Here is a 17,130-nt window from a genome sequence, read left to right as displayed (position 1 = left end):
CTCTAGATGTGGGGTCAGTAGATCTGTCTCTAGATGTGGGGTCAGTAGATCTGTCTCGTCGTAGGGTCAGTTGATCTGTGTCTAGATGTGGGGTCAGTAGATCTGTCTCTAGATGTGGGGTCAGTTGATCTGTCTCTAGATGTGGGGCCGGTAGATCTGTGTCTAGATGTGGGGCCGATAGATCTGTCTCTAGATGTGGGGTCAGTAGATCTGTCTCTAGATGTGGGGTCAGTAGATCTGTCTCGTCGTAGGGTCAGTTGATCTGTGTCTAGATGTGGGGTCAGTACGGCTCATTGAAGGGGAAATGGGGGTGCTCTGCGTCCCTCCACACTCTCTTTCCGTCCCTCTGTGAAGAGAACACACAGTTCCATTCTGTACCACCGGAAAACCCCATGTCTCAACTGAAACTCAGCTAAATTTGGCTGCATCTCAGTAGTCTCATATGGCATCCTCATCTACTCTCCTTCACCTGTCTAGTTGTGACCAGGGGAGGAGGCCGTATAAGACTATTGACATGCACCCTGAGGTCTTATCTGAGACAATCGGAACTTACCTCCACAGATGGGACGATGTACCTCTCGTTTCTGCTGAATGACTCCATCTGCTTCATGTCTTCATCCGACAGAGAGAAGTCAAACACCTGTCAATCAGACACAAACTCCCAATCTAGAAAACAATCACAGTAGCTGCACAGAATTGTAACCCGTAGCTTCCTAGACTCAGCCGGCCTTGGATCTTTCGAAAAGTCGCATTTTGGGGAAGAGGTTAGAAGTTTCCAAACTGGTCAAAAATCATGCAGGTCAATTGGTATTCATTCCACTAGATGGCACTGTCCTCACCTGTATGTTCTGCTGGATCCTGGAGGGGGTGACACTTTTGGGGATGCAGACTACCCCTCTCTGTACCTGCCACCTGGAGACACAGACAGACACACACCTGAGAATTGATCATTACACTGTGGCTAGTTACACGGAGATGTTTGTGTGTTACAGTGTACTGTGTTACCTGAGTATGACCTGAGCAGGGGTCATGCTGTGGCGGAGGGCAATAGCCCCCAGTCCAGGATCCTGCAGCAGGCAGGGTTCATCAGGCGAGGCCCAGGGCCTGTCACCGCTACCCAGGGGGCTGTAGGCCGTCACACATACACCTACCGACCTTGAACATACGCAAACTATTACACACACACACACACCTACAACCGTGGAATACACACACAGTTACACAAACCTACAGACATACACAGGGGCACACACACCACTACACGCTCTAACTTACACACACACAAACGTACCTGCAGTGACTCAGCAACTCAGCCTGGGACAGGTATGGGTGACACTCCACCTACAAAGACAAACCAACACACACATAGTCAGAGAATATTACACAGACATACTGTACACACACAGTCCCATACCTGGTTGACTACAGGCTTGTGTTTGGCGATGCTGATGATATCGTCTGTCTGTCTGGCGTTGAAGTTGGACAGACCGATGGCTCGGACCAGCCCCTTATCAACCAGGCTCTCCATGGCAACCCAGGTTTCCTGGTAGTGTATGTCATCGTAACACACACTCCCATCGGCCCGCTTAGGCATCAGCTCTGTCCCACGCCTGGAGAACACACAGGCAGCTCAGAGGACCATAACATGTCTGGGACGGGTTTCTAGTACAAGTGTGTTCGTTGAGATGTGCAGTCATATTGAGGTGCGAGTAGGGGTGTGTGTGTTGCTCACTGGAAGGCCATGGGCCAATGCATGAGGTAGAGGTCCAGGTAGTTCAGTCCCAGGTGTATTAGACTCTTCCTACAGGCTGTCTCTACATCATCAGGGTGATGCTGGGTGTTCCACAGCTTAGAGGTCAGAAATACAGCCTCACGACGCAGGGCCTGGGGGCCAAAACAGGGGATCAACACACACACATACATGCACAGCTTTCCAGAAGGGTTTTCCTAATGCTCTGATCAAAAAGTGTGTGTGGCTCACCTTTCCTGGTCCCAGCCTCAGAGCCAGTGCCTCCCCGACCTCCTGTTCATTACTGTACGCAGCAGCACAATCAATGTGTCTGTAGCCACAGTCTAGAGCCGTCAGCACCGCCTGCTTCACCTACAGTGACACAGATAGTCAACACACACGTTAAGGTTTAGGTTATCTGTGTGGATGTTAGTTTTTTGAATGAGAATAGCATTTTGACCTGTCCAGGGGCACTCTTCCATGTTCCCAGCCCCACCAGGGGAATCTTATGCCCGGACGACAGGGTCACGCAAGAACTCATGGTTCAGTCCAGGGGTTCTGAAAGGCAGGCAAACTGGCAGACAGACAGGCACACAGAAACACACATCATACATGTTATATGAGGTAGCAACATGGTGTCCAGCTCTAGAGGCTAAACCATCGCTATAGATCTCTGAGTATGACCCAGTTGACATGGTGTCAGTTGCAAATCACCATAGTCTTAATGCTGTGTTACTGATTATCACTCATGTTTGAATTCATTAACTCAGCCCAGGGGACTCAGATGTGTGACATATGAGATAATATACTCAAAATATTCAGTTAAAACAGGCAAATCCTCTCTTTTCTCTCAGTCTCTTTCAAACCTTTCATAACATAACTCTATAAGAACCTAGTTTCTATACCTAAATAGCTGATCCAACTATATGACAGTCACAGGCTGGCTTTATGGGAACACATTACTGATTAACATCATAATCCTCTGTCACGTGATACAGTATTGTATTAAAGTTATAGTACAATGCCTAACAGGTTGAGTGGTCTGAGATCATGCTGATCAAATCAGAATCCCCCCCCCATCTGCTACTTCTTTCAGCTTCACAGTTTAAATGTAGTTTGTTCCAGTAGATTAGTACAGTCTGTAACCGTGTCCACCATTGCCTGAACCACAATGTGAGCACATAGTGATGTAAGATCGAACTGAGATGAGATACACAATAGTACATCTGAGTCACACTAACACCCTGGTGCCGTTCCCCCTGTGGAAATGGAGAAGGTTCTCTAACGTGAGAAGTTATGTCCATGTATCATGCTAGAGTAAGAATATGTGAGGAGTGATAGTTCTTACCGATCAGAAGTCTGTGTGTCAGAATGTGTGTGATGCTCAGTAGTCAGGCTGGTTTTAAACAGACAGAGGTCAAAGTCTGGATCTGTTTATCTGTAACCCAAACAGTTGGGAAACTTCTAAAACGAACTATAGTGATCTACAGAGGACCAACAGGCAATGAACAGCCCACATATAAATAACCCATTTTCAGTCTCAGAATAACACACTCATGGTCTCATGAATTAGAACATTGACACTCAACGTGTCAAAACAAGCCAACCTTAAAGGTCCAGTGCAGTCAAAAACATGATTTTTCTATGATTTATATACATTTCCACTCTGAGGTTGAAATAATACTGTGAAATTGAGGCTTTTCATAATTTTCCTTTTTAGTGAGAGAGCCGTTTGAAAAGACCACTTGAAAGCTCAGCCTGTTTTTGTGGGATGGAGTTTTGGCCTTCCATGGTGACATCACCATGCAGTAAATTAGTTGTTAGTAGGAACTCTGAAACAACCGACTTGCTAACTGGTTGTAGTTATTATACACGTCGTGTTCAACCAATTAGCAAGTCGGACATTTTCAAGTTTCGACTAGCGCGTGAACACGGCAATAATGGACCAATAAGAAGGTTCCAAACCTCTGCCAATAACAGTTCATTTTCAGTTCTCTCCCCACTCAAACCCCTCCCAGATAGTCCTCACAAAATTTGACCTTTAAATGTCTGTTTTTATATGCAACCTGGGATGGGTTTGGTCTAGTAAGTGTGACAGTGTGGTCAGATACAGGATTGTAGACATTGAGATAATGGCAACCATTTTTAATACAAATATTCATGACAGGTCTCACATTCATGACAGCTCATGCATGCAACTCCTTTCCATTGTAATTTACAGGTATTTAATGCTATACGAGACCATTGAAGGCCTGGATGATTAGGTGGCCATAGTGGTATGGTGACCAGGTTGGGAAGTACACTAGGGTTTAGACTTCTACTCAACTCGAGTGCCATGGGACATTTAGCGACCACTAGAAAACAGAGGTAGTTCAGTGAACAAGCTTGTGTTAGGACTAGCCCTGTAGACCTGAGGGCTCACGTTAGCTCCCAGAGCAAATACATAGGCTTTTTAGCTCAGTGGGCTAACACGGTCCTAAAGCATGCAGATGGCCTGGGTTCGATACCTGGTCCCACATAGTAAGTCGAACCTCTGACATCTCATCTAAAATAATGAGAAACTGGTTTGACAACTTTGTTATGGTGAACCTAGTGTGGAACTGTACAATAACATCAAACTAGTCATTTTGTGAGATTTTATTTTCAAACTTGTCGTCATACATTACATGCTACTATCCATAAAAAAGTAATTATATTTTTCTTTCTTTCTTATAGCTGGTAACATAGGGTTGTGATAATAAACTCAGAGGCCACTCAACCCCCCCCCCCCCCCCCCACTGTCAACCAATCACCTCTATCCACTGCCCCGCTTTCCCGTAGCAGGCAGTAAAAGAAACGCCTGAGTGGGGTCTGTAGAAACCAGAAGCTTCCAGTTTGAGGACGGATCAAACCAGGTAGCTACACGCTTTCGCCACCATAGAGGAATCAAACAACAACAACAACAAAAAACATGAAAGAAAGATGAGTCCTAAAAAATGGTCAATCAGGTTTGAATGTTTGTACAGGTGTGATCACATAAGAGCTGGCCACTATGTGGCACCATCCGTCTGTCCATCTATCCATACAGGTCGTCATCGTTATCCTCGTTAAACACTGGCCCCCCGCCTGTTCCCCCGGTACCCTGGCTTGGACCACTGCCCCCTGCAGCACTGGATGGGAACCTGTGAGACAAAGACAATAGTCACCATTATAAACCAGGTAGTTAGGGTCCTGGATGCTGATTGGCTGAAACAGCATTAAAGCCGTATGGAAATATGGCCAATATACCACAGCTAAGGGCTGTATATTCGTCCGCTTCGTACCTAAGAACAGCCCTTAGCTGTGGCATATTTTAGCAATAAGGCCAGAGGGTGTGGTAGATGGCTAAGGGCTGGTCTGACATAACATGTCAGCCAATCAGCACTCAGGGCTTGAACCACCCAGTTTATAATTAAGCAATAAAGGCACGAGGGGGTGTGGTATATGGCCAACATACCACGGCTAAAAGGGCTGTTCTTATGCACGACGCATCTCAGAGTGCCTGGACACAGCCCTTAGCCGTGGTATATTGGCCATATACCACAAACCCCCGAGGTGCCTTATATTGCTATTATAAACTGGTTACCAATGTAATTAGAGCAATAAAAACAAATGTTTTGTTGTACCCGTGGTATACGGTCTGATATTTTGGCAATATACCACACCTCCTCTGGCCTTATTGCTTAAATATACCACAACCCCTCGGGCATTATTGCTTAATTATAGCACATTAAACACTGTCACACACACCCCTGAGGTCACACACAAACGTACCTGAAGCTGCCAAAGCCTCGGCTCTGCTGCAGTGTCTGGGCAAACATCTCGTATTTGCGGATGTCATTGTCGCTGACGGAGCGGCGGGCGAATCGCATGGCCTCCTCAAAGTGGTCCTTCCTGATCTCTGGCACAGGGTCATCTTCCTCCACCTCCTGGAGATGAGAATAGAGGGAGGGTGGAAGGGGGGTAATTGAAAAAGAAAAGTAGAAGGAGAGAAAGAGAGATGGCGTGAACGAGGTGTGTGCGTGTGTGTGAAATGACCATAGCAGAAGGGTTGGTCTGCCTCTCCCTCTCTCGGCGAATCTCGTTCTCGATGCACTCTCTGATGGCCAGCTTACAGGCCCGCTGGCAGATTTCTGTAAGGTCAGCACCCGAGAACCCATTGGTCATCTTAGCCAGGAAGTCCAGATCAACATCCTATAGGATAGAGGGAGGAGACAGGGTGTAACCAATCAACGTCAGGGTAATGACAGATCTATAGCATCTGAAACATCTTACATATTGGTGCGAGTCACTAAATCTTGTTACATAATACAACTACCACCGGGCTCTTGCTACATTAGCATGATGACAGGTGTAGAAAGAAGTAGTGTTTATGAGCGGTGTGTGTTTTACCTTGCTAATGGGGCTCTTTCGGAGGTTAGCCTTGAGAATGTTGATCCTGCTCTTCTCGTCAGGCAGAGGGATGTAAATAAGCTGGTCCAGACGGCCGGGTCGAAGGATGGCAGGGTCAATGATGTCAGGGCGATTGGTGGCGCCGATGATGAAGACGTTCTTTTTGCTGGACATGCCGTCCATCTCAGTCAGGATCTGGTTGATGACACGGTCGGCCGCTCCGCCACCGTCTCCCACATTACCCCCACGGGCTTTCGCTATGGAGTCCAGCTCGTCAAAGAACAACACACACGGGGCTGCCTGGCGAGCCTGTACACACAGAAAAACACAGTAGATTACACCATATACTATTGAAAATTGTGTAGTGGTGTACCACAGGGTTCAATGCCAAGACCACTGTTTTTCTCCATGTTGATTTATGACCTACCATAGCGCACAAATATAAATGTTAACTTTGGTGAGTCACTTCTATGTCATACCTTGTCAAAGATCTCCCTGACATTAGCCTCAGACTCTCCGAACCACATGGTGAGAAGCTCAGGTCCTTTGATGGAGATGAAGTTGGCCTGGCACTCGTTGGCAATGGCCTTGGCCAGCAGGGTCTTACCGCAACCCGGGGGCCCGTAGAACAACACTCCCTTAGACGGGGTCATACCGAACTTCAGGAACTTATCAGGGTGCTCCACTGGGTACTATCGGGGAAAGAAAGATAGAGATAAGGTATGACAATGTGTGCAAGGTTCAACTTTGTGCACCGGTTTGATTGCAGGCCTGCATAGGACGAAGGCAGAGCAGCTACTGCTCTGTGTCAGCGGTCACGGGCAGCCTTGCTGTATGGAGAAGGTTATTTTTTCCATCCACAAGTGTCCATATATCCATGACTTATGAAATGTTTGAATCCTTCGACTAATGTGATTTGTGGATTCAAATAAATAATTTTAAATGTGTTTGTGTGTGTGCACGTCGTACCTGCACCAGTTCCTGCAACTCCCTCTTGACATCTTCCAGTCCTCCAATGTCCCCCCAGGTGATGTTAGGAACCTCTACCACCGTCTCCCTCAGAGCTGATGGGTTACTCTGGCTCAGAGCCCACTGAAATGCAAACACACGTTTAATATCATATACAGTTGAAGTCGCAAGTTTACATACACTTAGGTTGGAGTCATTAAACTCATTTTTCAACCACTCCACAAATGTCTTGTTAACAAACTAGTTTTGGTTAGGACCCCCCCCCCCGACTTAGTTAACAAACTAAGTCGGTTAGGACATCTACTTTGTGCATGACAAGTAATTTTTCCAACAATTGTTTACAGACAGATTATTTCACATATAATTCACTGTATCACAATTCCAGTGGGTCAGAAGTTTACATACACTAAGTTGACTGTGCCTTTAAAAAGCTTGGAAAATTCCATCTTGGCTTTAAAGCTTCTGATAGGCTAATTGACATCATTTGAGTCAATTGGAGGTGTACCTGTGGATGTATTTCAAGGCCTACCTTCAAACTCAGTGTCTCTTTGCTTGGCATCAAGGGAAAATCAAAATAAATCAGCCAAGACCTACTTGGGGGCAATTTCCAAATGCCTGAAGGTACCACGTTCATCTGTATAAACAATAGTACGCAAGTATAAACACCATGGGACCACGCAGCTGTCATACTGCTCAGGAAGGAGACGCGTTCTGTCTCCTAGAGATGAACGTACTTTGGTGCGGAAAGTGCAAATCAATCCTAGAACAACAGCAAAGGACCTTGTGAAGATGCTGGAGGAAACAGGTACAAAAGTATCTATATCCACACAGTAAAACGAGTCCTATATCGACATAACCTGAAAGGCCGCTCAGCAAGGAAGAAGCCACTGCTCCAAAACCGCCATAAAAAAGCCAGACTACGGTTTGCAACTGCACATGGGGACAAAGATCGTACTTTTTGGAGAAATGTCCTCTGGTCTGATGAAACAAAAATAGAACTGTTTGGCCATAATGACCATCGTTATGTTTGGAGGAAAAAGGGGGAAGCTTGCAAGCCGAAGAACACCATCCCAACCGTGAAGCACAGGGGTGGCAGCATCATGTTGTGGGGGTGCTTTGCTGCAGGAAGGACTGGTGCACTTCAAAAAAATAGATGGCTTCATGAGGGAGGAAAATTATGTGGATATATTGAAGCAACATCTCAAGACATCAGTCAGGATGTTTAAGCTTGGTCGCAAATGGGTCTTCCAAATGGACAATGACCCCAAGCATACTTCCAAAGTTGTGGCAAAATGGCTTAAGGACAACAAAGTCAAGGTATTGGAATGGACATCACAAAGCCCTGACCTCAATCCTACAGAAATTTTGTGGGCAGAACTGAAAAAGCGTGTGCGAGCAAGGAGGCCTACAAACCTGACTCAGTTACAGTACACCAGCTCTGTCAGGAGGAATGGGTCAAAATTCACCCAACTTATTGTGGGAAGCTTGTGGAAGGTTACCCGAAACGTTTGACCCAAGTTAAACAATTTAAAGGCAATGATACCAAATACTAATTGAGTGTATGTAAACTTCTGACCCACTGGTAATGTGATGAAAGAAATAAAATCTGAAATAAATCATTCTCTCTATTATTATTCTGACATTTCACATTCATAAAATGAAGTGGTGATCCTAACTGACCTAAGACAGGGAATTTTTACTAGAATTAAATGTCAGGAATTGTGAAAAACTGAGTTGAAATGTATTTGGCTAAGGTGTATGTAAACTTCCGACTTCAACTGTATACATAACCAGGAGTAGTATAGTTATTATGTACTGGGTTGTGGTAGACTGTGTAGTCTACCCTAGGTAGAGACAGTCAACACTTGGTAGTGTGTTTCCTACCCTGAAGTCGTCCATGGTAACGGCCAGGGAGTTCATGACCTCCGCATCGATGGTCTCGTCCTCCAAGTCGATTAGGTCCATCTTCTTCCTGATGGCCTGGAGAGCAGCCTCAGAGCACAGGGCAGCCAGGTCAGCACCCACGTGGCCGTGGGTCTCATTAGCCACCTACACGGAGTTACAGGGGGAGTTAACACACAGGCCAGCCTCGGAACACAATGCTACCAGTTCAATAGGTGTGGGAAATGTATGTCAGCCACCTAAGAAGACACACCCAGGATGTGTTCCAAATGGCACCCTATTCCTTTGTCCATTGGACAAGTAGGACAGATTTTTTATTTTGTGTAAAAGCTCAAGTCATTTGTCCACAAATAAAATGGTCCAACACCATTTTTACATCACTGTATGAAGCAAAGAACCACTTTTTAAAATAAAAAGCATTACTATTTTTTTACCATAGATAATCTGACAAAAATTTAGGCTATTCAGGAAGATCCCTCAAGATTGACTTTGAAATTTGACAATTATTTCCCGATGTCCTCCTTCAAAATCAGCCACAAGGGACAACAGTGAGCACTATTACCGTCAATTAGACTTGGGTTTTACTAGGGTGTTGTGGATTGGGTTGGTGGATGGGAGTAATCTATTAATATTGTTCCAATGTTGGCCTCCCTTATCTAATTCTGATCACAATATCAAACAATTATTCTGATGTGTGATTTTTTATGTTTTTACTTGTCCAGTCGGACAACTTAAATCTATATTCTTCTTATCTGACAATTATTTTCCTTGTCCCAGCGCAGAACTTTCTTATTATTTTGGTATTTTACCCCCTTTTTCGTGATATCCAACTGCGATCCAATTTGGGTCTCTTGCTGCACACTCCCTAACGGGCTGAGGAGAGACGAAGGTTGAGTCATATGTCCTCCAAAACATGACCCACCAAACCACGCTTCTTAACACCTGCCCGCTTAAACCAGAAGCCAGCTGCACCAATGTATCGGAGTAAACACTGTTCAACTGACGACCCGCCAAACAGATTGCAAGCGCCCGGCCCACCACGAGGAGTCGCTACAGCGTGATGAGCCAAGTAAAGCCCCCACCGGCCCAACCTTCCCCTTAACGACACTGGGCCAATTGTGCGGCACCCTATGAAACTCCGGTCATGGCCGGTTGTAACACAACCTGGGATCGAACCCGGGTCTGTCGTGATGCAACAAGCACTACGATGCAGTACCTTAGAACGCTGCGGGAGGCCTCAGTGCAGCACTTTTGACCAGGGCGGTAGGGAATAGGATGCCATTTGGGACGCAGGCCAAGAGTCAGCACACACCTGCTCAAGGTCAACATCGTCATTCAGTTTCATGTTCTTGGTGTGGATCTGCAGGATTTCCAGTCTGCCTGTAGCATCAGGGATTCCAATGTCCACCTCCCTGTCAAAACGCCCTGTAGGCACAAGCACGTTGGAGCATTAAAGCTACCAATATAACTGCACAATAAAAACATAAAACACCCTGTAACCAACTGGTAAAAAGTATGTATACGTACCAAATCTCCTAAGTGCAGCGTCTATGCTGTTGGGTCTGTTGGTGGCTGCCATGACAATGACATGAGCCCTCTGCTTCAGCCCGTCCATCAGGGTCAGCAGCTGAGACACGATACGCCTCTCCACTTCTCCATGGGTCTACAAACACATGTCAACAACAGCAGGATATACCTCTCCATCTAATCATGGGTCTACAGAAAATGTCAGATCAGTTCATAGCTGCTGCACTTTGTTTTTATTGAAGTGATACAATGTCTTAGTTGGGTGACCCTTTAGAAGGATTTTTCCGTTTTCTTTGTATTCCATTTTTATTCTCCTGGTCTGCACGTCAACCGATGGACACCATTAATACCCATTCTCTCTCCCCCACACCTTCTCTCTCTTTGGAGCGATAGCGTCCAGCTCATCAATGAAGATGATGGCAGGAGAGTTCTTCTCAGCCTCCTCGAAGGCCTTCCTCAAGTTGCTCTCACTCTCTCCAGCCAGCTTACTCATGATCTCAGGACCTACGGACAGGAACACAGACAGAAGGGCCATACAGAGCAACATCAAAACTGCAAGAGTACAATGACTTATCATGAACACTGAACCTCTGCCAGGGAAAGGGTAAGGTTTAGAATCTCACCGTTGATGAGGAAGAAGAAGGCTCCAGTCTCATTAGCGACAGCTCTGGCAATCAGGGTCTTTCCTGTACCGGGGGGTCCGTACAGCAGGATACCACGGGGGGGCTGGAGGGGAGTACAGGTGCATGTCAGTCATTAGAACATTTCCAATAGTGAAAAATGCTTACTTCTTAAGCCAATTGAAATGGTTGACTTTCAAGTCTGGAAAACATGTTTTTAAACTCTTTACTGTTCAAGAAAGTGCGTAGACTAACACAAGGCCTTGAAGATAGTGAACGGTGTGTGTTACCTTGACTCCTATAGCCTTGAATAGTGCAGGGTGTCTGAGTGGCAGCTCCACCATCTCCTTGATCTGAGCCAGCTGCTTCCTCACTCCTCCGATATCGTCATAGCCTACCTCATTCAGGGACTCCTCCTCATCCTACACACACAGAAAACACACATAGAAATAAATCTGAGGCTTGAGAGTTTGTTTGCTTACTAGGGCTAGGTATTTGCAGGGACTTCAGGATACATAGGTCCCGATTCATTACATATTCCTACCCGAGCCTCTTGCTGTGGACTTGGAGAAAAGCAACGCTAATTGGCTAAAAGTACAATGCCTAGATTTACATAGGCTAAATTAAGAGTGCTCTGCCCACAAGCAATTGGTTGAGGTTGTGACCCACCTCTCTCCTGATAGGCTCTCCCTCGCAGTGGATGACGGTATCGGGGGCAACGATGCAATAGGGGTTGGGGTCAGTCTCCACCACCTTGAACTCCACCGCACGCATACCCCCCCGAACCAGGAAGATATCACCTACACACAATGACATATTAAAGAATAAAATATAGAACAAACAATTGTTCACTGGTGCTGTTTTGAAACAAAACGATTGGTAACAGGTGTGTGTTAGGGAGGGGTACAGTTAATCGACTATCCAGACATCCGAACAGACATTCGTATTTGAACACATTTTGGGATAATTTTTTAGGCCTATTTTAACAATGAAAAAGCTGTTTAAATGAAATTGTCCATGTTACACACAAGGATATACAATGACATGTGAAATGCTTAATTTAATAAAACAACAAACTTTAGAATGTAGTGTTTATGTACGGCGCATTGAGCTACTGCTGCTTCAGATGGCCCATGGCTTTGACAGTTCATTGTTAACAGAACTGTATTGTAAATGCAGCCTTAGTTCTAGGGACACACAAAGTGAATGTTTTATTTTCAAGTAAATTCTCTCTCATAAGTTATGGGTTGCGTTTTACATTTGACGATCATAGCACATTTAGCCCTCTGGTCAGCCCTGACAGCGGTATGCCATTTTCCCCACTTCAAATAGCAGTTAGCCTACAGGCGCACACCAACAGTGGGTCCACAAGACCTGACACAGATTAATGCAAAACACTAACCAGAAAACTTTTTTTTATATATATATATATATATATATATATATATATATATATATATATATATATATATATATATATATAATCTGTTCTATTATGGCGAACATTAGACTTCACGTTCACTGTTAGCCTAGGCTACTGTTAGCTAAAAACTACGGCATCATTCTGATTAGAGGTCGACCGATTATGATTTTAACGCCGATATCGATTACTGGAGGACCGAAAAAAGCTGATACCGAATAAATCGTCCGACATATATTTTGTAATATATATTACAAGTTGTAATATTTTGTAGAATTTGTAATAAATGACAATTACAACAATACTGAAATGAACAATGAACACTTATTTTAACTTAATACATAAATCAAATCTATTTAGTCTCAAATAAATAATGAAACATGCACAATTTGGTTTAAATAATGCCAAAACACAGTGTTGGAGAAGAAAGTAAAAGTGCAATATGTGCCATGTAAAAAAGCTAACGTTTAAGTTCCTTGCTCATGTAACGGATGTGAAATGGCTAGCTAGTTAGCGGTGTTTGCGCTAAATAGCGTTTCAATCGGTTACGTCACTTGCTCTGAGACCTTGAAGTAGTAGTTCCCCTTGCTCTGCAAGGGCCGCGGCTTTTGTGGAGCGATGGGTAACGATGCTTCGAGGGTGACTGTTGTTGATGTGTACAGAGGGTCCCTGGTTCGCGCCCGGGTATGGGCGAGGGGACGGTCTAAAGTTATACTGTTACACTCAGAACATATGCAAGCTGGTGGTTCAATATTCCCAGTAAAGAAGTTTAGGTTGTAGTTATTATAGGAATTATGATGCGTCGACTATTTCTCTCTATGCCGCTTGTATTTAATATACCTTTGACTATTGGGTGTTCTAATAGGCACTTTAGTATTGCCAGCCTAATCTCAGGAGTTGATAGGCTTGAAGTCATAAACAGCACTGTGAAGCAAGCATTGCTAAAAACTTGAAATCGGCCCTAATTAAATCGGTCGACCTCTAAATCCGATTGGTCAAAAGAGTAGAGATGATTATATATAATTTTGACTATACGAATATCCGGAAAAATATATTTTATGTGAATAGTGAAATCATTTCAAATGCTCATCCCTAGTGTGTGTACTGACCCTTGCGGATGGGCCTGTAGGCCTCTAGGAAGTAGGGTTTGAGGTAGACCTCAAATAGATTGCCAGTGATTCCCTCCACTGTATCATCAATAGGCAGAACGTGGATCCTCTTCCCATACTTCACATCAGGACACGGCTGGATACTGCAACAGGAAGAATAGAGAAACATCACTCATCTAAATTTGCTTTGGGCATTTGTACAAAAACAAACTTGTTTGTTCCCGTGTGTGTGCATCTGTATGTGTACCTGATGACATCCCCCAGACGGACGCGAAGGTTGTTGCGGACCACACGGTTCATGCGGATCTTCTCATCAGAGCAGGTGTCGTCAGACAAAACAATACATACTGACTCCCTGCGCTTCTTCCCCTTCATCAGCACTGTGTCTCCACGAAACAGCTGCAGCTCATCCATCTTTGCCTAAAAACAGAGTATGAACACCATGAGTTTCACAAGATGTTCTAAATACTTTTAGTACAGCAGGATCAGATCGTTTACAGATCTTTGCCACAGCAGCAGCTGAGAATCAAAATAACACATGCTTGCTTATAGCCAGAATAATTACATTCTGGGACTGTAAACAGAGGATGAGGTTACAAATCTACCCAATCACCTGTGCCTACCTGAGAGAGAGAGACCACACTGTTGTCTTCATTGATGGATTCATCAACAATCAATCTGTTAGGTCTGGTCTTCTGCTTCAGAATCGCAGTGGAAAGATCATCATTTTTGGATCTAGGTGAAACAAACAAAAGCGATAAGACTGTCTGATATTTCACAGTTACTACATACACATTAATTCTTGAGCTCCCAAGTGGCGCAGCGGTCTAAGGCTCTGCACCAGGGTTCGAATCCAGGCTGTATCACAACCGTCCGTGACTGGGAGTCCCACAGGGCAGTGCACAATTGGCCCAGCGTCGTCTTGGTTTGTTCCTAACTGACTTGCCTAGTTAAATAACGGTTAAATAAAATAAAAAAAATCCTTGTCCTATTGGGAATATTGATTAACAACGTCATTAGCTAGCTAACTAGATAGATCAGTATAGCTGGCTATAAATGCCGTCTTTGCAAAGCTAGCAAGTTAACATCGCGCAATCACTTGACTTGGCCAACTTTCATATTGTACACTTTGTTTCATGATTAGCTAAATCCGAAATACTGTTCATTCATCGCCAGCTAATGTTTGCTAACTAGCTACTAGTAGCCAAGCTGCAGGTGACACAGCAAAAGGACACACCTTTTGAGATCCCAAGTAGTCAAGTTACGGCTATTTATTAGCTACACCAGCTAAAACCGAGGTGCAGCTAGTTTGGTAACGTTATTGCATATGCTAGATTGCTAGCTAATATGCCATATTCCTAAATGACCTAAACCGTCATTACACTTTGAATGATACGTTTATTAGCTAGCTACCTAAACGGTTAACGTTAGGCTAACATGTTAACGTTAGTTTAGCTAAGCCAGTAAGTAAGTGACATGGCCGGCATTTTCATCCAGCTTTGACAGGTAGCTAGCGAGTTGGCTAACTAACGTTAACACATTTACATGGTAATGTATTTAAAAAATGTGTCCTGCCTCTAATTCATCATCATGGGTCCTTGGATGAGTTTGTCAAGCCAGAGAGTCACAGGCTAGCTAGTTAGAAACATATGTTAACATTGGTTAGCAAACAGTGCCGGTAGGCCCAGCTAGCTACGTTTTGTCAGGTTAAGTTGCCTAACGTTAGCTAGCTAGATACAAACGCCTGTCAGTCATGTACGGTAGTTTTGGACATTCCATTGACTGGTCCCAATTACAGTGTACAACGTTACGGGCTAACGTTAGCTAATACTTGGTTACCTAACTAGCTAGCTAAATTCACTCGTAGTAAGAGTCTTCCTTAAACCGTAATGTTAGTTTGGCATGACATCCAATATGCTAGCTGAGGTAAAATACCAGAAGAGTCTAGTAGCTAAGCTAGCTAATTCGCTTGTAAAAAAAAAAAAGACACCTTTGTATCTATTTATACTTACTCTCCTCCCGAGGCCATGGTGTTACTCCTCCTGAAATAGCGAATGTGTATAAATAAAAAGTTGCTACTGTAGCTATTTGTTAAGCTTTGTCCGCAAAGTAACTTCACAACGTTCTCTTGAGCTCTTCTTCTTTACATTTGTATTGGCGGATCGCATCCGTGTGGTGCATACACCACCACCTACAGTAGTGGAGTGTGAGGCCATTCAAGGCCTCTTCTTCGTCGATGCGGTTGGCATCCAATAAATGTTGCATTACCACCAACTAGACTGGGTTATAACACCCTTAAGCTTTACTTGAAAAAAGGAAAATAAATTAACATTTAACCTATCCCTACACTCATTAAAAAAACACCACCCTACTCCACTATTTAAACCTATCTAGTCCTACCTCATGCCAACAGCCCGAAAGGACGGGACACCACCAAGCAACACTCTCTTTTGACCTCAAATCTTTTACACCCAAATACTTCTCTGCAGCTGCAACCATAACTTCAGTACAGTTGATAACCATTACTATGAACGCTAAAAAGCCAATCTTATCTGATCCTACACCAAGCCGGCAGCCTGGTAGTGCGGGACACTATTACTCAACACACCTTGTAACTCCTCTGCAGAACAGTTGATAACCATGGCTATGAACGCTAAGAAGCCAACCTTACTGAAGTACAGTTATTCCTATCACTCTCTATTGGCTTCGGCCTACTGACAGGGATCCTCTTAGGCTCCCAGGCCCTGGACCCATCTACCTTTACTACTCTCTTCACTTCCTCAGCGTACGACACCGTATGTACTACTCTGATCTTGGCAAACTCAACCTGCCTTTCTCTCAACGGACACCTCTGGTCTCCAGCACCATGTTTTTTTTTCTCACCTTTATTCAACCAGTTGGCCAGTTGAGAACAAGTTCTCATTTACAATTGCGACCTGGCCAAGATAAAGCAAAGCAGTGCAACAAAAACAACAACACAGAGTTGGGATAAACAATGGGATAAACAAACATACAGTCAATAACACAATAGAAAAGGTCTATGTACAGTGTGTGCAAATGTATAAGATTAGGGAGGTAAGGCATTAAATAGGCCATAGAGGTGAAATAATTCATTTAGCATTAACACTGGAGTGATGTGCACATGATAGATGTCCATATGATGATGTGCAAGTAGAGATACTGGGGTGCAAAATAGCAAAAAAACAAAAAAACAATATGGGGATGAGGTAGTTGGGTGTGCTATTTACAGATGGGCTGTGTACAGGTACAGTGATCGGTAAGCTGCTCTGACAGCTGATGCTTAAAGTTAGGGAGGTAGATATAAGTCTCCAGCTTCAGTGATTTTTGCAATTCGTTCCAGTCATTGGCAGCAGAGAACAGGAAGGAAAGGCGGCCAAATGAGGTGTTGGCTTTGGGGATGACCAGTGAAATATACCTGCTGGA

General features: G+C 44.3%; 2 protein-coding genes across 5 annotated transcripts; both read right to left on the bottom strand.

Annotated features, from left to right (window-relative positions):
* Nucleotides 1-53: 53 nt before the first annotated feature.
* LOC139389477 (aldo-keto reductase family 1 member A1-A-like) lies at nucleotides 54-3,126 on the bottom strand. 3 transcript variants are annotated; one of them, XM_071136265.1, is made up of 10 exons: nucleotides 2,190-2,571; nucleotides 1,982-2,101; nucleotides 1,733-1,884; nucleotides 1,415-1,610; nucleotides 1,292-1,341; nucleotides 1,006-1,155; nucleotides 840-912; nucleotides 554-640; nucleotides 232-346; nucleotides 54-177 (listed from the first exon to the last, which is right to left on the bottom strand). In XM_071136265.1, exons 1-9 carry the CDS (start codon nucleotides 2,268-2,270, stop codon nucleotides 281-283), a joined length of 975 nt encoding a protein of 324 aa, XP_070992366.1. In that variant the 5' UTR covers nucleotides 2,271-2,571; the 3' UTR covers nucleotides 54-177; nucleotides 232-280. The 3 variants fall into 3 exon arrangements, with proteins under 3 accessions (XP_070992366.1, XP_070992367.1, XP_070992365.1); XM_071136266.1 differs by lacking the exon at nucleotides 54-177 and adding an exon at nucleotides 3,078-3,126 and having other exon boundaries at nucleotides 185-346; nucleotides 2,190-2,303; XM_071136264.1 differs by lacking the exon at nucleotides 54-177 and having other exon boundaries at nucleotides 185-346.
* A 1,225-nt stretch (nucleotides 3,127-4,351) lies between these two features.
* LOC139389387 (transitional endoplasmic reticulum ATPase) lies at nucleotides 4,352-15,842 on the bottom strand. Of its 2 annotated transcripts, none has more exons than XM_071136109.1 (17): nucleotides 15,699-15,842; nucleotides 14,310-14,421; nucleotides 13,934-14,106; nucleotides 13,687-13,829; nucleotides 11,827-11,957; nucleotides 11,448-11,579; nucleotides 11,161-11,263; nucleotides 10,908-11,041; nucleotides 10,538-10,673; nucleotides 10,323-10,435; nucleotides 8,993-9,157; nucleotides 7,109-7,231; nucleotides 6,619-6,831; nucleotides 6,140-6,448; nucleotides 5,786-5,941; nucleotides 5,522-5,676; nucleotides 4,352-4,890 (listed from the first exon to the last, which is right to left on the bottom strand). In XM_071136109.1, the coding sequence occupies exons 1-17, from the start codon at nucleotides 15,713-15,715 to the stop codon at nucleotides 4,785-4,787; spliced, it is 2,421 nt and encodes an 806-aa protein (XP_070992210.1). In that variant the 5' UTR covers nucleotides 15,716-15,842; the 3' UTR covers nucleotides 4,352-4,784. The 2 variants fall into 2 exon arrangements, with proteins under 2 accessions (XP_070992210.1, XP_070992211.1); XM_071136110.1 differs by having other exon boundaries at nucleotides 14,310-14,424; nucleotides 15,688-15,789.
* Nucleotides 15,843-17,130: the final 1,288 nt, after the last annotated feature.

The sequence above is a fragment of the Oncorhynchus clarkii genome, chromosome 30 (genome assembly GCF_045791955.1).
Source record: "Oncorhynchus clarkii lewisi isolate Uvic-CL-2024 chromosome 30, UVic_Ocla_1.0, whole genome shotgun sequence".
In the NCBI taxonomy this organism is placed as follows: Eukaryota; Metazoa; Chordata; class Actinopteri; order Salmoniformes; family Salmonidae; genus Oncorhynchus; species Oncorhynchus clarkii.
This window is presented reverse-complemented; position numbering and strand designations above follow the sequence as displayed.

Excerpts from the sequence above, each read along its gene's own strand:
- LOC139389477 (XM_071136266.1), bottom strand. The coding sequence starts at position 2,270 with ATGAGTTCTTGCGTGACCCTGTCGTCCGGGCATAAGATTCCCCTGGTG. Across the intron at positions 2,102-2,189 it reads GGAAGAGTGCCCCTGGACAG|GTGAAGCAGGCGGTGCTGAC; the intron begins GTCAAAATGCTA and ends GTGTCACTGTAG. Across the intron at positions 1,885-1,981 it reads TGAGGCTGGGACCAGGAAAG|GCCCTGCGTCGTGAGGCTGT; the intron begins GTGAGCCACACA and ends TTTGGCCCCCAG.
- LOC139389387 (XM_071136109.1), bottom strand. Across the intron at positions 9,158-10,322 it reads ACGATGTTGACCTTGAGCAG|GTGGCTAATGAGACCCACGG; the intron begins GTGTGTGCTGAC and ends AACTCCGTGTAG. Across the intron at positions 4,891-5,521 it reads CGAGGCTTTGGCAGCTTCAG|GTTCCCATCCAGTGCTGCAG; the intron begins GTACGTTTGTGT and ends TTTGTCTCACAG.